General features: G+C 50.5%; 1 protein-coding gene across 4 annotated transcripts in view; it reads right to left on the reverse strand.

Moving 5' to 3' along the window:
• Positions 1–21,136, reverse strand: part of Sirpa (signal regulatory protein alpha) — a 38,043-nt gene that overhangs the window by 3,588 nt on the left and 13,319 nt on the right. For 2 of the 4 annotated variants that reach the window (XM_087911208.1, XM_087911207.1), the window contains exons 3-8: positions 17,223–17,567; positions 12,423–12,740; positions 11,665–11,994; positions 9,917–10,027; positions 7,117–7,141; positions 518–569 (exon numbers count right to left, since the gene is read on the reverse strand). In XM_087911208.1, the coding sequence (XP_087767334.1) occupies positions 518–569; positions 7,117–7,141; positions 9,917–10,027; positions 11,665–11,994; positions 12,423–12,740; positions 17,223–17,567 (1,181 nt within the window). The remainder of the gene's footprint in view (positions 1–517; positions 570–7,116; positions 7,142–9,916; positions 10,028–11,664; positions 11,995–12,422; positions 12,741–17,222; positions 17,568–21,136) is intronic. The other 2 variants (XM_087911209.1, XM_087911210.1) reach the window with 2 other exon arrangements.

The raw sequence follows: 21,136 nt of genomic DNA on the forward strand, positions 1-21,136 counted from the left end.
TCGGAGGGCCCCAGTGTGCCCAGAGCTGTCATGTTGGACAGAGACAGTGGGGCTCAGGGGTCTGGGATATACACTAACAATGCTGCCTATAAAATCTCCTTATCAGTGGGGGAAGGAGGAGAAGCCACCAGGTCAAGGAAGGTGCCCTTGGAGCCCAGGTAGTCAGTGACACGGGGCTTTTCCTCCTCCACAGAGGCGAGAGAGGCCGTGGAAGAATCGGGCTACAAGGAGGTGGCAGTGAGTTGCAGGGATGAACAACACAAAGGAAGCTGCAGTCTGACTCCAGGGCGTCATTCACTTGGGACACTTTGCTCTTTGGAAATTGTGCCATGGCTAACAGAGAACCAGCCGTCCCCAGACTGTGGCTGGAGCAGAGAGAAGGGTGCAGAGGACTCGTGGGTGACTCAGGAAATGCACAGATCCTCCCTACCCTCGGAGTCTTAATTTAGCACTAGATCTGCAACTCCGGCTGAAGCAAGGAAATCACACCCCAAGTTTCCCAGGAAGGGCAGCTCACCAAAGACTGTACCTGGGTTATTTCCCTGGCATTCTTCTCGGGCTCGTGCAACCTAAAACGGAAAGAGACACAGATAAAAATATCTATCTCAAGAGCTTATGCAAATCAATCAGAATAACATCCAGGCCCTACTTCCTACATGGGTGGGGGAGGGACCATAACTGCTTATCAAATGTCTGGACCCAGGAGCCAGTCTCACTGAGGGAATTCTAAACAATGGCACGCTCACGGTTTAAAAGGCTCCTGTTGGGAGGATCTTTAAAAATGATGCTGGAAAAGGTGCACAGCGAGGGAGGTGGGATGAAGAGGTACTTCCACGCACTGCTGGGGTGGGGCAGGGTGGGGGCGAGCCAGGACTAGCCTCTGAGAAGTAGCATGGATAATGATCCCATCTTTTGACCCATGCTTGGGCCTTTCTGGGGGATTCAACATACAAAGGCACGTCCCTGGACAAGATGTGGAAATAAATTCACAGTCTGGTACTTTGCCAATGGGCAGTGGTTCGGGGGTGGGGGATTAGCATAAAACAAACCATTTCGTGTTTAAAAAGTAGATGAGAGAAGCGGTGTTTTTGTGGGGCTGGGGAAAAGACCCACTGCCCTGCTCATGCTAATAAAGTGGCATATTTGAGTCATGTCTCCAGTCCTGAGAGGTTTTCTTTTTCCCTTAAGTTACAAATGCTTTCACTAAAATGAGTGAGAAATCAAATCTCTATGAAGTACCCCCGCTAAAAAGTATGTGGGAAACTGGAAAGAAATGTTAATAACAGTGGTCTTCCGAGCATCTTTGTTTTAGTTTCCCATATCTCCCAAATGTTCTATATTATAAATACACCCATGTAGCGCTGTTAAAAGAAAAGGAAGAAGAAAGACCAAAATGCTTTGCTTTATGAACAACAACCGTGCATGCCCCTGATTCTGCAGTCAGAGCCCAGGCTTGGCTCCCTGGAGGGTCACAGCGAAGGTGAAGGGTAAGCTGGAGCCACTGGTTCTGCAGGGGTTACATAAATTTCCAAGCCAGGGACTTGGGGCACGTGAGCATGAATAATGTCGGAACGAGCAAGCAACGGGGCTTGGCAGCAGGGTTTTTGATAGCGCTGTCACGAGTGCTTGGATCCTAAAGTGTCCCAGGTGGCCAAATAGTCCTCTAGGCTCCAGGACACAACCGATAGGAGGGTCATGCCACTCTCTCCCCAGTCACTAGCTCCCACCCTCTGCAGTGCCCATTGCTTGTCTGGTTCATAGCCAATCACCACCGCGTCCCCCAACACCCCCACCCCCGCCGGGGTCTGCTGTGTCTGCTCACTTCACCACCCTTACTCGGTCCCATGCCTGCACCCTGACGATGCATGAGGGTTACTGCTGCTTTGCATTTTCTGCTTCAGCAGTAGCCTTGGGTGACTCTGTTCTACCGCTGTGATGAAACACCATGACCAAAGCAACCTGGAGAGGAAACGGTCTCTTAGGGGTACGCTTCCTCATCACCGTTCTCGCTGAAGGAAGTCAGGATGGGAACTTAAGCAGGGCAGGATCCTGCAGAGCCCGTGGAGGAGTGCTGCTTACTGGCTTGCTCCTCGTGGCTTGCTCATCCTGCTTTCTCATAGAATCCAGGACCACCAGGTATGGCACCACCAACAATGGGCTGGACCCTCTCCCATCCATTACTGATTAAAGAAATGCCTTACAGGCTTGCCTTCCCTGACCTTTGGAAGCATTTTCTTCATTGTGGCTCCCTCTACTCAGGTGACTTTTAGTTTGTGTCAAGTTGACAAACAAACAAACAAACAAACAAAAAACCTAGCCAGCACAGGTTCCTAACTACTTTTTCTCTTGTTAACTTGCATCCTTTAAGACTTACGCCGTGTGTTTCCCTGCTGGAAGGCTTCACCAACAGTGCTGAGTTAGCTGGACTGCTTCTCTCTGACAACCTCACGTCTTCCTCTACATCTTCATGTCTGTTTTCTGTTCCTCTTTGCTATGCTGCCTTACCACATAGGCGCAGGTGCCCGACCTTGCAGCTAGCGCCCATCAAACGGCCCCAAGGCCTCTGCACAGACAACTCTCTCTTCAGGTCTTTGAAATCCTATTTTAACACTTTTTCTTTGGAGACAGGGTCTCACTGTGTAGCCTGAGCTGGCCTTGAACTCACAGAAATCCACTCGCCTCTGCTTCCCAAGTGCTGGGATTAAAAGCATGGACCACTGGGCCCGGCTGAAACCCTATTTTAAACAGCCTTATCTGAGCCTTCACAGAACTTCCGAGCCCTGTTCTCAGGAGACCATTCCTGTCTTTCAGAGCAGAAGTCAACACTGCAAGCATCTGTCCGCTCTGTTTTAAAACATGGAGGCATCATTACCCATCCTGGGCTCAGATTAGAGTGGGGCTCGTCCTGGCTGCTTCCCTTTTCCATTATAAGGTGAATTGGCCATCTCCAAAAGTGACGTCAAATTCAGCTACTTGGTCATCTTATGTTGCTGGTCCCAGGCACCCAGGCTTCCCTGCCTCCGTTTCTCGCTTTTATAATGCATAAGAGGAAGTCAGGCATAATGGTTCGTCCCTATAATCCCAGTACTCAGGAGGCTGAGACAGGGATTCAAGTTCAAGGCCAGCCTGGGTTTTATATTGAGACTCCCATCGCGAAACAAAACAAAAAAGAAGGGGAAGGAGAAAGAAAACCAGGAAGAAGAAGAAGGAGGAGGAGAAGTGGAAGGAGGAGGAGGAAGAAATTACTTTCCATACTGAACCCTTACCAAACAGTGCAGTCCGCCTCCGCATCCTGACGGGTGAGGCTGTGCACAGCCTGTTCCTGACCCCTGTTGTGGCTTCCGTCCACACGCTCTAGCTAGTCTAGCCTCATCCACACCCCTGCCTCAGAGCCTCGGCGTTAGCTCCTCCTTGTCTAGTGTACTTTGGCCCCAACAGCCCCACACTAGAGCGTCTCTTCACTAGCTGGCTTCTAAATGCTGCCTCTGTAGGGAAGTCCTCCCTGATCACCCCTCTGCTCTGCCTCCTTCCACCTTTTCTAGCTCTGACTAGATTATTAAACTTCTAGTTAGCGCGGTAAGCTGCCCCCCAGGGGGCGATGAAACCCTAGCACCTAGTCCTGCGCTAGCTCGGGTTTCTTACTCCTCCATGAATACTTGCTGAATGAATGGTTTTCTCACTGAATTTCCCCAAGTCTGGCTCCAGGCTGAGCTCAATCCAAACAAATAAATGAACAATCGAGGTAGTCCTGGAATTCTGAGAATAAACGCAGCGAAAGTGTCACATTTCAACAGTGGCCATTCAAACGAACCCCAGGGTCCAATAAAAGAGCAGACAACACTCCGATGTGGGCGGGGATAAGAGTGTTCTGCCTGGATGTCAGAAAGCTGGGCCCGTGGCCAGCCAGCATCCTGCAGGGGCCTTTGAGTTCAAAGATGCAGGATCCCCGTCACCCTCCCTGAGGTGCTAGGCTGTCTCCTACACCAGCACCAGTGTCTTTCAGAAAGTATTTGATGCCATGCTGGGCCAGAGCCACTGCTGCCCGGGAAACCGCCATTAAGGCTTGCTACCCACCATCACTTTGGTCTAGAGACATGAAAGAAGCTAGTGATTTCGCTCCCTGGGTAGGCTCACACTGGAATGATATGAAAGGGCAGAAAATGTCCTGCTTCGCTGGAGGAAGGAACAGAGGACAGGAGGCAGCACAGCATCAATGGGGACATGCAGGTGTCAGTACCAGAAATCCTGCACAGGCCTGGGGCAGCCCGGCATTACATCAGTTCTCAGATCCTGGCTGCCGCAACCACAGAAGGGGGACTATAATAACCTCCTGAGACAGGGGCCCCCAGAGGGTGGCGTGGAGTCGGAATCAGAGGCTCAGCTTGGGTCTGTGTTTGAACAGCCCTCGAGGCTTTGGCCACACTCGAGTCTGGGAGCCACTGTCCTTCAACAAGGATAGGAAAGGAAAAGAAAGACAAGAGGGAAACCCATGGGAAGGAGATTCAGGGGCTCAGAGCTCACAGGCTCTGCAGGGGTGAGTGTGTGTGTATGTGTGTGTGGGGGGAGGAGGTGACAATTATTCAACCATTCTTTCATTCAACAAGCCTTTATGAAAAACTTATCCCATCCCAGGAATGGCACCAAGGGATGGAGGAACTGTTGGCTGTGAACAGGAGGGACATAGTCCCTGTGTCCAAGAGGTAAGGTCAGGAAAATGTCGTCAGGCTAGAGCTACTTCATACATACCAGAATGTTCATGCGGGACACCGGAGGCTCACAGAAAGCCTCCTGACCCATGAGGAAGTACTGGCCTCACTGAGGAAGACTAGGAGGGGGCAGATGAAAGAAAGATGTCGACGCTAGCCACTTTGGTGCACAATTCCAGAGGTATCATTTGCAGGACGCACAGTGTCTCCATATCCTTTAGAACCCTGGAGGGTGCTTGTGTGGAAGAGGCAGGAGTGTCTGGGTTAGCAGGAAATCCAAGGCCCCATAGGTGGCAGAAGAGAAAAGATGCCCGGCCCAGCCCAGCCCATCGGGAAGTCTCAAGGTTGTCCAGAACAGTGTGTAGGCACAGGGGCCTGGCCATAGACCTTTGGGTTTAACCTTGAAGGCCCACAGAGAGCAACTGAAGGAGTCTGAGTAGAGAAGGGAGAGAAGAGAGCCAAGCCTTGACCTTGGACAAGGCTGGGACAGGTGTAAGAACGAGATAGGCAGATGGGATTCCTGAGGGTGGCGGGGGTGGTACACCGATGGCATGTTCAGGGGCAGAGGCTGGAGGGTTGGACAGGGTCAGAGGCTGCCTAGGGAGACCAAACAGGAGGCAAGGCTTATCCCAAGAGCTTTGTGCACTCTCTCAGCGGGCAGACCGAGGTGGGAGAAGCTCCCCAGAGCCCCTGGAGGTAGGCAAGGTGCTCCTGCTACGTGAAACCACCATTCCCATGACTGATGGGAATGCCCAGCGAGGGCAGGCTCCTCACTGCCCAAACGTGAGTTGTCTTTGATTCTATATTCCCTTTACCAGCAAGTCCTCTTGGCTCTGTCCTTAGAATACAAGCAGAACCTGACCACATCCTAGCCCACACTGCATCTGGTCCAAACTTTCAGCATCTGCTTAGACCAATGCAGCCATTTCCTGGTTGTCTAGGCGATACTTGTAAAACACAAGTTAGACCACATCTCTCCGGAACCACCCGAGTCCTTCTACAGTCAAGTTCTGTAGTACTGGCTTCCACTCTGGACCCTCAGTTCAACCCTGGATTCCAGAACAAAGGGAAGGAGAGAGGGAGTGACAAGGGACGGAAGGAGAGACCTGCACAGCTCATGTGATGCTACAAGCTCACCCAAACCAACACGGAGTCATTTAAGGTTTTATACAGCACGCTTACACAGCAGATTATGGGGTGCTGTCCTACGCTAGGGGAGCACCAGGACCCATCTTACAAGCCAGAAAAGCCTTTCTCCAAAAGGGGTGACTCTCACTAGGCTGTGCATTTCCTCATCTCGCGCCTTTCTGTGCCCCCGTCAGTTGGGCTTCCTCACTCTAGGCTTGGCTCTACCTGTTCTCTTGTCCAGGCATGCTAAGCCTGCCCCAGAGCCCCTGACTTCAGGTCCCTGCTCACAGGTCTCTTCAGAGACTGTGGCTTCCTATGCCTAAGCCATACATGGCCACCCACCCCTGCTGTGTTGGAGTCACCATACTCTGGATGGCTGTTTCCACACTCACTTCCTCCCCAAGTCCGAGCCTGGGTTGTACCCCAGCCCCTCGAACAGAGCTCTGGAACCCCCTTGAACAAGCTCCAATACCCTTGAACACAACTTCTGCACTAAGGCGTCCTGTGATGTCACCATCTGAGCTCCTGAGCAGGCTGTGACCTCAGAAGGACTTCCCCTACCACCCTAGCAGGTCCTTAAGCTACATCCTAGTGAGATGCTTGGCAGAAGGAAGGAGGGGACCATGACTAAGGCCTGGAGAGTCCCGTGGAGTGCACAGGGCTTCATGAGTATAGCGGGCATAAGGAAGGAGGCTAGCCCCATCACTGTCACTGGGTAGTGGGAAAAGGCCTCGAGCTACCAATGCCAATGTGCCCTGAAACCTATTTCTTTAAGGCAATAATAAAAAAGTTTAACCAATTAAAATAATTATACTTTAAGGGTAAATAGTCCCGAAAAGCAGGGTACAAGAGAGAAAGCACTATGAATAGGTAAGAGCGAGGGTCGGTGATTTACAGTGTTTTGGGGTCTGTCAGACAACTAAGAAAAAGAGGGCGGTCCGAGTAGATGGCTCCATGGGGAAGGGCCTGCTGCATACGAAGACCAAATTCAGCTCTCCAGAACCCACATAAAGCAGAGGAAGCAGCTGTAACCCCAGCGCATCTAAGGGGAGATGGCTGACAAAGACGGTGGAGTCCCCAGTTCATCCGCCAGCTAACCCGGCATGCACAGTAGAACCAGAGGTCCCCCTCAAACAAAGTGGAGGCAAGGACCAAGGTATTCGCCAACCTTCCAACGCATGCCGCGGCACACCCATGTCCACGCTCACGTACACAAACGTGTACACACAGGTTAGAATAAAAACGCGACTACGATAGTATCCTGGCCCACAGAAGCGCTTACCTTGTGGAAGAAGTTGACCCCTTGGCTGAAAGAGAAAAAGAAAAAGTGGTTATTTAACCAGAAACTGTGTAACTTTCCTTGAGCCAAGATCTGCCTCAGGGAAGTGGGGAGAATTAGCTCAGGGAAGGCCTAATGTCAAGCCAGTAGATGGGTTACTCTCATCCACCACCTTCCAGAGCTAAGCTAGGCTACCGCGTTCCACTTTTATCAGATGCCAACGGTCATGCACAGCCATCAGCCCTCGAGGGCCCAGGTGGCTTCCTACTCTCCTCTGGGCCCCCTCTCCATTCAAGCACATAACTCTGGCAGACCCCTCTTAGGTCCCACACTATTGAAGAGTAGATTCAAACAGGAATTTAAGTTGGGGGGGGTGTGGACCCTGGGCCTGCTCCCCCACTAACCTGCTGTGTGATCCTGGGTGGATCACTTCCTGTCTCTGAGCATCTTTAGCTCACAGGGCTAGCTATGGCATTCATTATTAACCCATCCTCGCTTTCCAAGAAAGCAGCTGTCTGGGTCAGCGGTTTTTAGGTCTGTGGTATAGGAAGGGCATCCCAGAGATTATCTCTGGGGGATTATATCTGCAACAGTTTGATTCCCATTTTGTTATAAAATTGCAACTAAAAAGTAACATATGTGCTGAGACAGGCTGAGCACTGCACTTTGCACAGGCCACCCAAGGATGACGAGCTCCGGCTGCTCCGGCTGCTCCGGCTGCTGGGCGGGGCAGGCTGAGGCATCCCAGGACCTGAATCTGCAGGCGAGCAGGGGTAGACAGGGGGTGCAGCTGAATGGGGCTCTGGACCAAAGTACTGAGCAAAGCCACCTTTGGGAGTCTAAGGACAGAGACTGTCTTCATTTTAAACTGGACAATGGTATCTTCTCAGAAACACAGAGCTGGCAGGTAAAATGGAGTCCTTCACCCTGAATGCAGCCATGATAGGGGAGAAGGGTGGCTGCTCTTCAGGGTAGAGGAGACCCTAATGTGTCCTCTGGCTCCGAATTCTGGCCTACCCGCCGTGGCATTCTGAAGAAGTTTTATAATGCTGCCATGTCTCAATTTCCTCATCTGTAAACTGTGTCAGTGAGAGTCCCAAGGTCTGTGGTTTGAACCGATTGCATTATTACATGCAAAACATCAGGGGTACTGTGGGCCCGGGCCGATCACATTTTGGCTCTCCCTGTTGCTTGAGTCTGTGTTTGAGAGCTGGGCTCTGCACACACTCACCTCTCAGTGCCTGTGTTCACAGTCCTCCAGGCTGCTATGTCTCCCCTGATCTCTTAGGCTTGGATGCTGAGCCACACAACAGTGAGCTCCCATGAGCACCTTGCACACACTTGGTGCCGGGCCTCCGGAAGGATGGCTGGGACATCACCAATGCCTACCTCGGCTGGGACTTCACCAATATCTACCTCGAGTGGAGCAGGGGCCCCTCCTGTGTGACTCTCTCAAGGCACTCTGGAAACAGTCCGGCAAAAAAATAACCGAGAGCTCAAGTCCTCAGACAGGACTTGAGGCGTGGCTGCTGTTTCAGAGATGAGTTGGTCCAGATGGGGCAGAAACTGTGGGACACAGCCTGAGGGGTGCCGAAGGGATGGGAGACTGGTGGGCCACTCTGTCCCTCCTAAGCAGACACACGGCTGCAGAATGGCAGCTCTGGACGGTGCTTGTGTTCAGGCTGTGGTTCATGAGGCATTTTTTAACAGCAAAGAGAACAGAACATAAAACAGAAAACCTCGGAGTTTCAAATGGTTTCAAATGGATATAAAGGGGTGTGCTGAGTTGAGATAAAATGTTACATCTATAAACATTATGGAAAACCAGCACAAAACAGTCTCCTCCAGCAGAGGGAAGAAGATGGGTACCGGTGGGTCCCAGAATGTAGCAGACCTGCTCTTACATGGCAGTTCACTTGAGCCTCTTAGCTACCCTCCAAATCTGTGCCCCTGATTAGCGGTGTGCCCTCGAACAAGTCAGAAGAACTGCGTGCCCCCTGCCAGTTTCCTCTACTGTGACTGTGGCCCAAATACAACACTGAAGCAATCTCAGATGGGGGGAGGGAGTCCGGTGGGGGCTAGGATGATGAGTCTGAAACAATGGTCTGGAGACTGTTTGCTGGCTTCAGGGCTAGAGGCCTTGCACGGCCATAACCACACATATACACATGTGCACACCCAAGGGAAAGATGCCTGGCCTGGAACTCGCACCTTCTCCTTGTAACATACCCCAACAAGCCGGCACTCATGTTACATCTCCTGTGGAGTTTAAGGTCATGTACCTTGCTGCTGTGAGGGGCCTCTCCTGGGAGGGGCTTATATATGACGCTGGCTGTAGGAGCTGCCTTTATTAAGCACTGTGTATCCAGGCACCTGCCTAATATCTTACATGGAAACTCTGCTGTCTCTCCCACTGTCATTCCCTTGGGGATAGTTGGGAGAACTAACTGGGGAATCTGGTAACATGGAGCCTGCACATATGTAAGGGACATGGAAGGCTGGAGGCTGCTCAGGCATTTCCTCTCTGAGGCTGGCAGGAAGAGTTCCTGAGGTCTCCCTTGTCACCCTGGCAGTTCCCTGTTTCCTACCACCTTAGAAGCCATCCCATGAGAACACGAGACCCGAGGCAGTGAGGGAAGAAGGCTGAGGAGCGATTCTCCTAGATTCCAGCATGGTGAAGCTGTTCCATCAACCCCAGGGCTACCCTCTGGTCTTCTTGTCACTGGAAGTTACATACCCTTAAGATGCCAGTGGCCATCCTGTGAGAAGAACCACCCGGAGAGAAAGAAGAGATCCCACCCACCTTTCTTCTGCTTGATCCGGAGGACGTAGAGGGCTGCCATCAGCAGGACTACTAGCAAGGCGCACACCACGCCCACCGCGATGAAGATGTTCTTGCCGGAAGGGTCATTACCTGAGGACAAGCAAGAAGGACTTCATGTATGCAACTCAGAAGCAGAAAACATGAAAGCCCGCCTCCTTCTCACCTGTCCTCCATAGCTGTGGGCATCTGGCTGGCTCGCCTCAGATGTCTAGGCTTGCCTACCCACCCATGCAGGTCTCTCACGAGCACTACAGAACACACGCTGCTGGCAGTCACAGACAAAGCAGCTACAGGTCACCAGCGGAAACCATTCTCCCAACCCTGAGGAATGCAAGCCCATCCCTTCTCATCTGCCACAGCAGCAGGACAGATGCCCTGGAACCCAAGCCGGCGACTGTCTGAGAGTGGAGGACGGGCTACTGGCACGGCTCTGCAGAGCGTTCAGGGCTCCACACTTTCTGTGCCCAGGACCTAACCCGCAGTGTGTGTGTCTGTGGCAGGAGCTCACGGCACGGGCCAGGCAGGTCCTAGGCCATAGAACGGTACTGTCAAGAGCAGGGCTCCGTGACACAGAGACATGAACTCAAATCAGGGCCCCAACTCGTCTTCACCTGCATTGGTGGAACTGTGTTCCCCTGCCCTTTCCTCGACTACTGAGGCCAGCACTAATGTCTACCTTGTTCCACAGCACCACGATGACCTGACAAAGCACCTGCCTGACCTTTCATACTCCCTCAAGGTTTTTAATGATTCCCTGCTATGCTTCATGTGTTCCGAAGCCACAGGGTTAAGGAAGACAGTCATGGCCCCTACCAACTGAGGGATAAAATCTATTCCCTTTCAGCATGTCCACAACAGCAGAGGCTCAGAGAGAGACACCGACTGGTCCAAGATCACCCAGCAAGTTGGCGATAGAGCCAGTGCGGATGTCACCATTTCCTACCTGCCAGTTCTATACATCCTATAAGAACCTCAAAGGTCTCAAAGGAGCACAACGTGGGTCTGAGGGTTTCCTGAGTCATCTCTGAAGGATGGAGCGGGAAAATGGCCCCTGCTCTGTTCCCTTCAGAGCCTCTGCTATGTACAAAGTATCAGTTGTGGCGGGGACAGACCATGGGACACAGCCACAAAGCCTGTGCATGTGGCCGCTTTCAAAAAGAAGGGCTCTTGATTGACAGCACGCGGAGGGGCTGAGGTGACACCGCTGGCGCACTGTCACAGAACGGTGGAGCACGGCACTGTCCTAGACACACACACCTTGGCCTGGAAACAGCGTGGAAACAGCCGTTTGGCGACAGTGTGAACGAGGATGCCCTTGGCAGTACTGGCGTCCTTGAGCCAAACCACCAGCATCTACAGGAAGTGGAGGGGGCACAAGCAAGTACAGGGCAAGGAGCAGAGGCCAGAAAGAGCGAGGGGTAGGGAGGAACCACAGGGACAGTTGTTATGTGAAGTAGACAGGAGGCAGGATGCAAGCAAAGACCGGCCCTCTTTCCTTCCCTCTTCTTTGGCACACTGTGTCAAAAGACAAGATAGGAACCAAACTCTGAACAGTGCTGACTCTAGGGGTATGAGAGAAAAGGATCCCACTTTAAACTTGTGCTTAGTTTATAGACTTCTAGACTGTCCTATGATAAGCATTACATATGCCTTTAACATTTAAAAACAGATAACATCAAGATAAAGTAAAAAAAAAAAAAGCCAGTCAATGGGAGTGGAAGCCTCACCAAGGGTAGCGTCCATGCCCTGCTCCTTCTGGTGCAGGACCCTCACGGTATAGTTTTTGGCGATCGCTGGCTTCCCATCATGGTCCACCTGGCATGTGACCACCACGTTCTCTCTATGGGCAGATGTGTTCACCAGGAGGCAGCTTGTCCAGTTATAGGTCCCATCCCTGTTCACTGTGTCATTCGAGGCCTCGTCTATCCGTGATACGTTTCCATTCTCCAGCCAGGTCAGCCGGAGTTTGCTGGGGTAGAACTTCTGCACCTGGCAGGTGATGTTCACCTGGTTCCCTGCCCTTGTGGGCTGTTCGGTGACATCCAGGACGGGAGAAACTGAAACAGTACAGGCAGAAGCTCTAACCTTAAGTCGCAGAGGAGGGGCCTGCAGAGTTGAGCCGCTCCCACCATAGCGGACACAGGACTGCCATGCATGCATCAGGCACTCAAACACCGTGGATCTGAATGGGAATGGAGTCAGTAAGCTGGGCTCCCAGAGCACAGTAGATGCCTGGTCTGGGCACTGGTAGCTACTGTTAGGGTGATAACGAATGAAGTCGATGCATGCAGCTTCTGGCATGGAGTGGGAATACAGGTACAAGAGCAAAATAAACGAAAGTACCAGGGAAGGGGGGTGTGGCTCACACTAGGTGCCCAGCAATTGGAGTTGCTGTTGGTAAAGTAAACGCAACTACCATCACGGTGCTAGTCATAGGGTAATTAATGGCTGCTGTGTGTTTGGGCTAGAAGTCAAGGACATCTACCTCGGATGATGTCTGACAAGTTAGCAATCCCACGAAGAGGGCGTCCTTCCAAGGTGTTGTGGTCTAGCTGGCAGATGACCTGAGAATGAATGTCCCTGGAGTTCAGGACCACCTGGGCTGTGCTGGAGATGTTGTAGGAGATACTCTGTCCCTCAGGGTCCACGATGGTCTGGAAGCTGGGGAGTTCTTTCTTATCTTTGAACCACTTCAGGGTGATATTCCGGGGAGAGAAGCCATAAGACTTGCAGGTGAAGTTCACTGTCTGCCCAGGTGTGACCCTGCTTGTTGGGACGGATACCACCGGTGCAGAAGGTTTGGCTAGAGGAGCATTTATAGACAAGAGATACGATGGTGAAGGCCAAGCGAAGGGAGAGATGGGGTAAGCAACCTGCCTAGACAGTAGCATCACTATTAGCTCTCTAGGGATGGGACGCAGGCGTTTGTACACTAAGTACATGTTCTCACACTAAACTGTACCTCCAGCCTGGTGACACTGGTCATTAATCTTCATCCCGGTAAAGCTGGGACGGCCCTGTCCTTAGCAAAGGTTCCATGAAATGAGCAAGGCAGACAGTAAGGCAAGGCCAGGAGCTCCAGGCCCGAGAGCTAAGTCTTCTCTGCACTGAGGGTTTCCATGATCTGGGCACACACGGGGATGGCTGGCCTACCTCATCCTTTGCTTGAACTACTCCTAACCGCATTCCTGGAATCTTGGCCAACCCAGAGAAAGTGTTTGCAGACAGAAGCACAGGAAACAAACGACACTGTAGGTTGGCCACGAAGGTGGAACCCAGTGGCTGCTCTGAGATGTGAGTCCCTCCCAGAGCCACGCCTGAGAAACGGGTGGCAATGTTTCTCCTTTCTGGACGCAGTGAGGATGAAATGAGGCCCTGGGAACTTTCTGCTTTGGGTGACAGACACACAGAGATGCTTCTCAAACACAACACATGGATCTGACCTTGACCCAAATTTTTATTAAAAAATTAAAATTGTTTTAAATGGGTCTATACGTGAGTGGGTCCCTGCAGAGGCCAGAGGAGGACATTGGATCCCCTGGAGCTGGCGTCACAGGTGGTTGTGAGTCACCATGTGGTTGCCAGCAACTGAACGAGGGCCTTGGTAAGAGTGGTACAGACTCTTTAACTACCAACTATCTCTCCAGCCCTAGACTTCATTCTTATGTTCTCCCTGTAAGAACTTAGGGGTTCACTCAATGGCGTTTCTTTTCTCTCTACACATCCTAGTAGGTCTCACCCATGCCAAGTCCCACATTTGAAAGGGAGCGAGGCTAAAGATTTTTTAAAAAAAAAAAAATCTGAAGGGCTTTTGTTTACGGTTGGAAAAAGAGATCACCTGTGTGTTAGGAAAAAAAAGTCAAAGTGGTTCCTTGATTTCTAATTAAAGAGACAGACAGCTACCAGACAGACAGTGAGCAGCCCCACCAAGCAAGCAGAAGGACTTCGGTCCTGAAAGCACCCATGACTGACTAGGAGGGCGGTGGTGTCCCTTGGGTATTAATCCAAATGCTCATTATCACCCAACACCATTTCCAGACAGCAAATGCCACTGTTCCATGTGTGAACACATAACTTGCTCCCTAATATCCACCTAATATGTTGAGGGCACAGAAGGAAGGTGTCCTTTGAAGAAGTTCTATCATCAAGACAGCAGCAGCTTTAAGATCCTTGAGAGGTGGAGGGCTGCAGCACCATCCTCTCAACTCCCGGGGCTCCCTGTGCTTAAAGCTAACCAACCGCAAATGTAAAATATTGTCGAAAAAGCTGCATCTATACTAAATAGTGACAGATTTTTTTTTCTTGTCACTATTCCCTAAACAACTATTTACATAGCATTTGCATCATATGGGGTATTATAAGAAATCCAGAGATGACTTAAAATAGACGGCAGGATGTGTGTAGGCTACACGCAAGTCTCCCCCACCTTGGATGAGGGCCTTGAACATTTTTTAATTTGGGCATCCCATGAGTACTGAGAAACAACTGAAGTTGCCATCTACTGAGTTCTTGGGAGCCTGACACTGGTTGCTCCCTCTGCGCTCTCCAGCCCATAAAGGTGTATCTAGGATGAACTCCTTCTGTAGGACAAGGCTCTGAATAGTGAGACTAGCCAAAGGTACGAAGATAGCGAGTGAGACTCAACTCTTCCATTCAGATGATTAGTTTAGTATTTTACAAATCCTCTTAGCATCTGGGTTTCCTTTGTACAAAGGAGGACAATTAACATCGCCCTGGGAAGGCGATGTAAACATGACTTCTGGCATACAATAGGTGTTTAATAAATAGCAGCTATGACTGCTATCTTTAGTTCTGAAACTACACATTTATTCTTTGGCAGTCAGAAGGCACAACAAAGCCACATTTTGGTTCTTTCCTCTTTTGTAGTAATCCCTCTCAGGACCTGAGTTAGGGCAGCAGCTTCAGAACCCCGGTGGGGTCACAGGTGTTTCATTCAGATAAGTCATTTAGGAAGCATGGAGCACTGAGAAAGAGTCTGTGTATTGGGGGTGGGGGTCATCGAGGCAGAGAGGGTCTGAGCTGAAGACGGGAGGTTTGTTTGGTTCCATGTATAAGTCAGGCAGGTCCCTCTCCTAGGGATCTGAGCACGGCTGGCAGAGCTTTGTGGGCTACATCTCCAGTCCTCTGGGGCCAGCTCCTGGACATCACTCTGCTCATCACTGGGACCCAGAACACACGCTGTTCTATGGCATAAAAGGGTTTTGAGCACCAGCTTCACGGGACCCAACTTTGCCAGGGGAAAAATAAAAGCCACAGCTTTTCTTCTGTGATTTCAGGACATGTATCTCAGCCTGGCTGTGGTGAGAATCTTCAGATGCAAGCTGTGCAGATGGATCTGAAGGTAAGAGTATTTGCTGAGAAAGCATGAGGACCTGAGTTCAAATCCTTAGAATCCATGTTTTAAATAAGGCTGGACATGATGGTATGTGCCTATAACCCTAGTGTTATGGGAGTGGTGTGGACACAGAAGGATCACAGGGCTCTGCCGGTCACGAGCCTAGGGCCAGGATCTGTGAGAGACCCCGTCTCAAGGGAACAAGGCAAAAAGTAATATAACAGGACACAAAACAATCTCCTTGGTCCTCTGCTCATGCATATAGATATGATAACACACATGCACATGCACACGCACACACACACACGTGCACGTGCGCACACACTTCAGATCCGTGTCAAGTCAATTACAGCAGAATTTCTAGGGTAGATATGGGATGTGTGATGTTTTTCAGTTTCTTAGATGAGTCACACAAGCAGACAGATGGAAAGCCACGAACTCATCCCAATCCCACCAACACTTGAGGCCTGGGAAGGGAAATGGCCTATCCAAGGTCACACAGACACAGCTCAATACAGTTCCTACTGATGGGACAGTTCCTATAGGCCAGGCACTATTCTAAGTGTCTGACATGATGTCACTGCGTCAGTTCCGACCACATACTATGTGAGAGGGTCATGGGCAGGTGAGGCCACTAAGGTGCTATGTGGAGGGGTTTGTCCAGGACACAGGCAAGGGAGTGGCTCATCTGGAATATGGTTTCAGACAGTTAGACTCTATCCTCCTGGACACTGCACTTCTGATACTCAGTAATGACCCTGACACACACCCCATCTAGGGCTTTGTTAACATCTTGATGCTCATAGAATCCAGAATGGGGACCATCACTGTTGTCATTTACAAAGAGAGAAACTGTGGACTTGACAGAAGCCAAACCTTGCTCCAAACTTCAAGGTCTTGGGTAATCCATCATGGCTTCTTAAGGCGCCAGTGTCCTAACACACCCTGGACACTTACAGCTCTGGTTTAAGGAGAAAATGCTAGGATAAAGATGTGACATGAGGCAGGAAGTCACTTGTTAGCTGGTGCCTAGGCAAGTGACACACTACCTGGGAAGTTGGCATCTTTGTCCTACTTGCAAAGTCAGGACAAGCTACCTGCTCTGCTTCTGTGAAGAGGTGGATGGCGAGGAGCGCTGGCTGCTACCTGGAGGGGAAGCTGGTAACATGCACACAAGTTAAAATGAACACACTATGTGATGTAGTAGGCCTCTTGTAGTGGGTGTCTCTGTCCTAGACAAGTAGAATGAGTCAACATTGTTTTCAAAATCTACAACTAGGAAGAAGTGAACTATCTATCAGCAAAAGACTACAGTAAATTGTGGAATTTCTGGATGCTGGAATAAAAGGCAGCCATTTACACAATGGCCTTTTGTGTCATGATATGGAATATGAACCTGACTGACATTTAGGAGAAGTTTTGCTGTCACTAACGGGCCTCAAGTTCTGAACGGAAGGGCATCTTGAATCTTTGTGTAAGTGATGCATGCAAAGACTGGCTTTCCTACAGGCTCAGCACTTCCTTGGTACCTCCTGTGTACCTGGCTCACCTGTGGAGATGCTTAGTGCCTGGGCAGCAAGGAGCCTGGCCGGGTTCTGTATTCTGGTCTACACTCCAGCTCTCACTGGTAGCACGACCCATGTGGAAGGGAAAGAGAGGACTGTGGGTCGGGCAGATGAGGGGTGTGGGATGGGCAGATGAGGGGTGTGGGTCGGGCAGATGAAGGGTGCAGATGTCCTCTTACTTGCTGGCACTGGAGCCTTGAGCAAACAACTGGCCTTGGCTTCTCTGATCTGCTCAAGGTTGAGGTCAGATCGTGACCATGCTTTCCCATTGCTCCTGCTGTGAGCCACACTCACGTGACAGGGGATGCTGTTCTCTGACCTGCTGCTACACATCAGGGGATGAAGAAGGCACAGGTTTACTTACCAAGCACATAGAGCACTGTTCCCCCTCCAGATTGAATGTCGGTGCCTGTCATATCTATCTTCACACAGTAGTAGGTGCCGGCGTCTGCTGGGGTGACGTTACTGATGCGGATGGAAAAGTCCAAGTTGTTTCTCTTGGTTGTATCTGTAACATTTGTAACTCGAGGAAACTTTTCTCCTGAGAAAGCGTAGATTAGTTGTCGACTTTGCCCTGTTCCTCTGAACCACTTTATGGGACCCAAGGGTCTCAGGGAGGTCACAGTGCAGTTCAGAGTGACCGTCTCTCCAGTAGCAACAGACACTGACTTCTCAGGCTGAATCACCTTCAGGTCCTCCCCTGCAGCACCTGAAAAGACAGATGACAGCTATGATTCACCTTAAGGGATCCTGCAAGTTCAAGTTCATCAGTGATTTTCACTCATTGAGCACACATAATGGTACTGAGTTCAGTACACTGCATATGGTAACATGTTTAATCTACATGTGGACCTGGAACCCAAGACTAATAAGCAGGAAAACAGGGCACAGAGTGCTAAGTCACCTAGCTGAGAGCAGCAGAGTGCCCAAGCCCTTTGTGGAGGTGTCGCGTCTGAGCTGGGCTCTGGAATTTAAATCTGAGTTTGCCAGTTAGAACGGGAACCTGGATTCCCCACCAAGGAAATAAACTCAGCAGAGAGGCAGAAATAAGAGACCTCGATATCTGTGGTGCTTTTCAAAGAGGTAGATTCTGTGCTGGAAAATGAGTTCTGGCAGAGAAGTTGCTCTCAGCAGCGTTAGAAGAGCTGAGAACCTGGGCCCTCGGCGTGGCTCTGTAGCATGGGGCTGCATCACTGGGAGCCAGCAGTGCGTCCTAAGAGAAGACCAGGTGCTCATTCACTGCCAAGAGCTCCAGGGATGTGAGTGTGGCTTCAGCTTGGGCTTTTTAATGGTCCATAGCCTTCCCTAGCCTTCACTTGTTTATCTGTAAAATGTTACCATGAGCCCATCTTGATGCACTTCTGACAGGAACAATCTGAGGCCAGTGAGCATGTTAAAGGCAGCATCTGGGGGCTGGAGAGATGGCTCAGCAGGTAAGAGCACTGACTGCTCTTTCAGAGGTCCTGAGTTCAATTCTCAGCAACTACATGGTGGCTCATAACCACCTATAATGAGATCTGGTGCCCTCTTCTGACCTATAGGTAGGATACTGTATAAATAGATAAATAAACAAATCTTTAAAAAAAAAAAAAAGACAGCATCTGGGGGCTGCAGGGTCAGCTCAGTGGATAAAGTCCTTGCCATCCAAGCATAGTGGCCCACCTACCTTCCTGAATGATGGTGTGCTGAATGTGTGGCTGTGGGACATGAGCATCTGGACACACAGACATTAGAGACTCAGTGGCCCAGAGAGGATGAGGATGAGTACAGGAGAGGGAGGACGACAACAGCAGGAGTGACAGGACAGGAGCAGTGAGTCAGGTGATCTTGGTCCCCAGCTGGACTCTCTACTGGCTTCTACTGTGGTCCTGTCTATCAGACAGCATTGCAGCGGAATCCTTGGGCAGCCTCTCTTACTGGTTGAGTAAGAGATGCTGTGTGCTTTCCCCACCAGTCCATGGCCTGATATTACTGCACTGACAAGGGGAGAGAGCCCAAGAAAAGAGAGGTTCACAGATCAGTTCTGCTCTCACTGCAGGCACCCAGGGCCCTGGGATAGGTCCGTCATCAGTTGCTCAGTGTCCTGTCTCGTTCTCTTCCCCAGCCCGGGCTCCCCTTGAGGTCCCCTTTTCACGGCAGGTATAAATAGAATCCACAAGTACCAGCCCGGACACAGCCTGATTCTCACACCACAGGGGAAGAAAGAAGAACTGTAGAAAGCAGGGGCTCCAGCAACATCAGCCAGCCTAGGAGCGGTAGGGCTGGTGGCCAGGCAAGTGGCAGACACAAGGCGGAAACAGGCTCGAAGAGACAGGAAGGACATCAGTGACATCACCAGCTACTACCAATAGCAGGGAGCCATAAACGTTCCAATAAGTCTACAGTTAACCATGGGAGACCGGTTGAACTGGAACCACCACGTGCATGAAGACAGGCCTGGGCGAGAACAGGCCCTCTTTGCCAGCTCAGTATTCATGAGTGGACTCCCATTCAATCAGACATAAGTAGGGAACTGTATCTGCCCTCTGCTTCGTCACTGTTCCAGAGCTATACATAAACTCCGGCTGTACACATGCCAGTTAAATTCTAGTTCTGAGCCTACCATCACACTGCTGTATTCTTTATATATCTAAACTGCTGTCGACTGTTAGTTTCCCCAACACTAGGATGGCAGATCCACGAAGTACCGTCTAGCCTCCTGCCTGGTATATACCGTGTCCTTAATAGAAATAGGCTCCGGAGACAAATGGATCTCTATGATTTCCAGCCCAGCCTGGGAGACCCGGTCCCCAAAAACACATATCTGCTGAAGGAACACACTGATGAACTGAGAAAGTAGGGGTTTTATTTGCTCTGTGACCCTGGCAAAGCCCCGAGCCTCTTCCTTCATCTGTTCCATGGATGTGGATGCTCCGTTATCATTAACCTCATCCCCAACAGAGCACAGAACTGAGTCAGCGGTTGGTGAGGGAGCTACGCTCAGGGCGAACGACAAGTTGGAGCAAGGCTATTCTTGTGGTGCAGCCAGAGGCCTGTAATCACACCCCAGGCAGGTGACAATAAAATCTGGGGCTGGGGAGGGCTGGCTCCTCCCCTCACCCCCCCCCCCCACCTTCTTTAGCTCCTCTGGAGCTCTCGACCAACTGCAAGCAGATTTCGGCAGCTTAATTAATTAGCTAGTGTTTCTAAAGCGTTTGAAGAATTTTAAAAGTGTGATGTAAGTGCCAAACATTATTTTAATCTCCCTGTGTATTTTCCAACAGGGTTTTTTTCTGTTGGTTTCTTTTTTTTAAATTTAATTTTATTTTTGCTTGCTTGCTTGCTTTTCTTTCACTCTGCAGGTTCTGTTCTGGTAATTGCGCTTGTTAAAACACACTCCTATGGGCCGGGCCTGGGGTCACCAGGCTGACACTGCCAATGAAACCATTTCCTGCTCTTTTTGGCCTGGGCAGAGAACAGCACCACCATGTTGGGGCCTAAACCAGACAGTATCCCTGTCGGTGTCACACACTACTGCTGCTGGTGATGGGGAGCAGTTTGGCAGGGTGGACCAGCAGGGTGGACAGCAGGGAGGACCAGCAGGGAGGACAGCAGGGAGGACCAGCAGCATGACAGTGCTCATCAGTGTGTGCTAGGCACTTCCTTAAGGACCCAATCACTGTTACCTGTAGGTCTCCCCTTAAAGACCATGAAGATATGGGGAAACAACCCAAAGGACAAGTGACAGGAACGAGGAAGGGGATGCAGCTTACCCACAGGTGAATTACAGGCAGCCATAGCAAACTGTGATAATGTAACATTTTCCGTGACACAGTTTAAAATATCAAGGTGGCCAGGCAAAAACCAAACAACAACAGCAAAAACAAAACCCTTGAACTTTTGCAAAGTATTTAAAAGAAACAAAAAGTCTCAAAACCAAATAATAATATCCGGGGCTAGAGAGATGGCTTGGAGGTTGAGTGGGTGCTGATCTTTCAGAGGACCTGGATTTGGTTCCCAGCACCTACATGGAGGCTCACAATCCCCTGTAACTCCAGAGAGATCTGATGTCTCCTTCTGGGACTTGCAATCACATTCACATACCCTCCCCTCACACACACACTGCTTAAAATAAAATAAATCATTTGAAAAGCCTCACATAATACCATCAATGATCACTGCTGCCAACACTTTGATGAGCTGTAGTGAAAATCAGTGAATAAAAACGCCATGAAATCACACCTTCCGAAAACTAAGGGCTGAGTAAACACTCTGTGCTCGCTTAGGTATCCTGAGGGC

The sequence above is a fragment of the Myodes glareolus genome, chromosome 10 (genome assembly GCF_982192425.1).
Source record: "Myodes glareolus chromosome 10, mMyoGla1.1, whole genome shotgun sequence".
NCBI classification, from domain to species: domain Eukaryota; kingdom Metazoa; phylum Chordata; class Mammalia; order Rodentia; family Cricetidae; genus Myodes; species Myodes glareolus.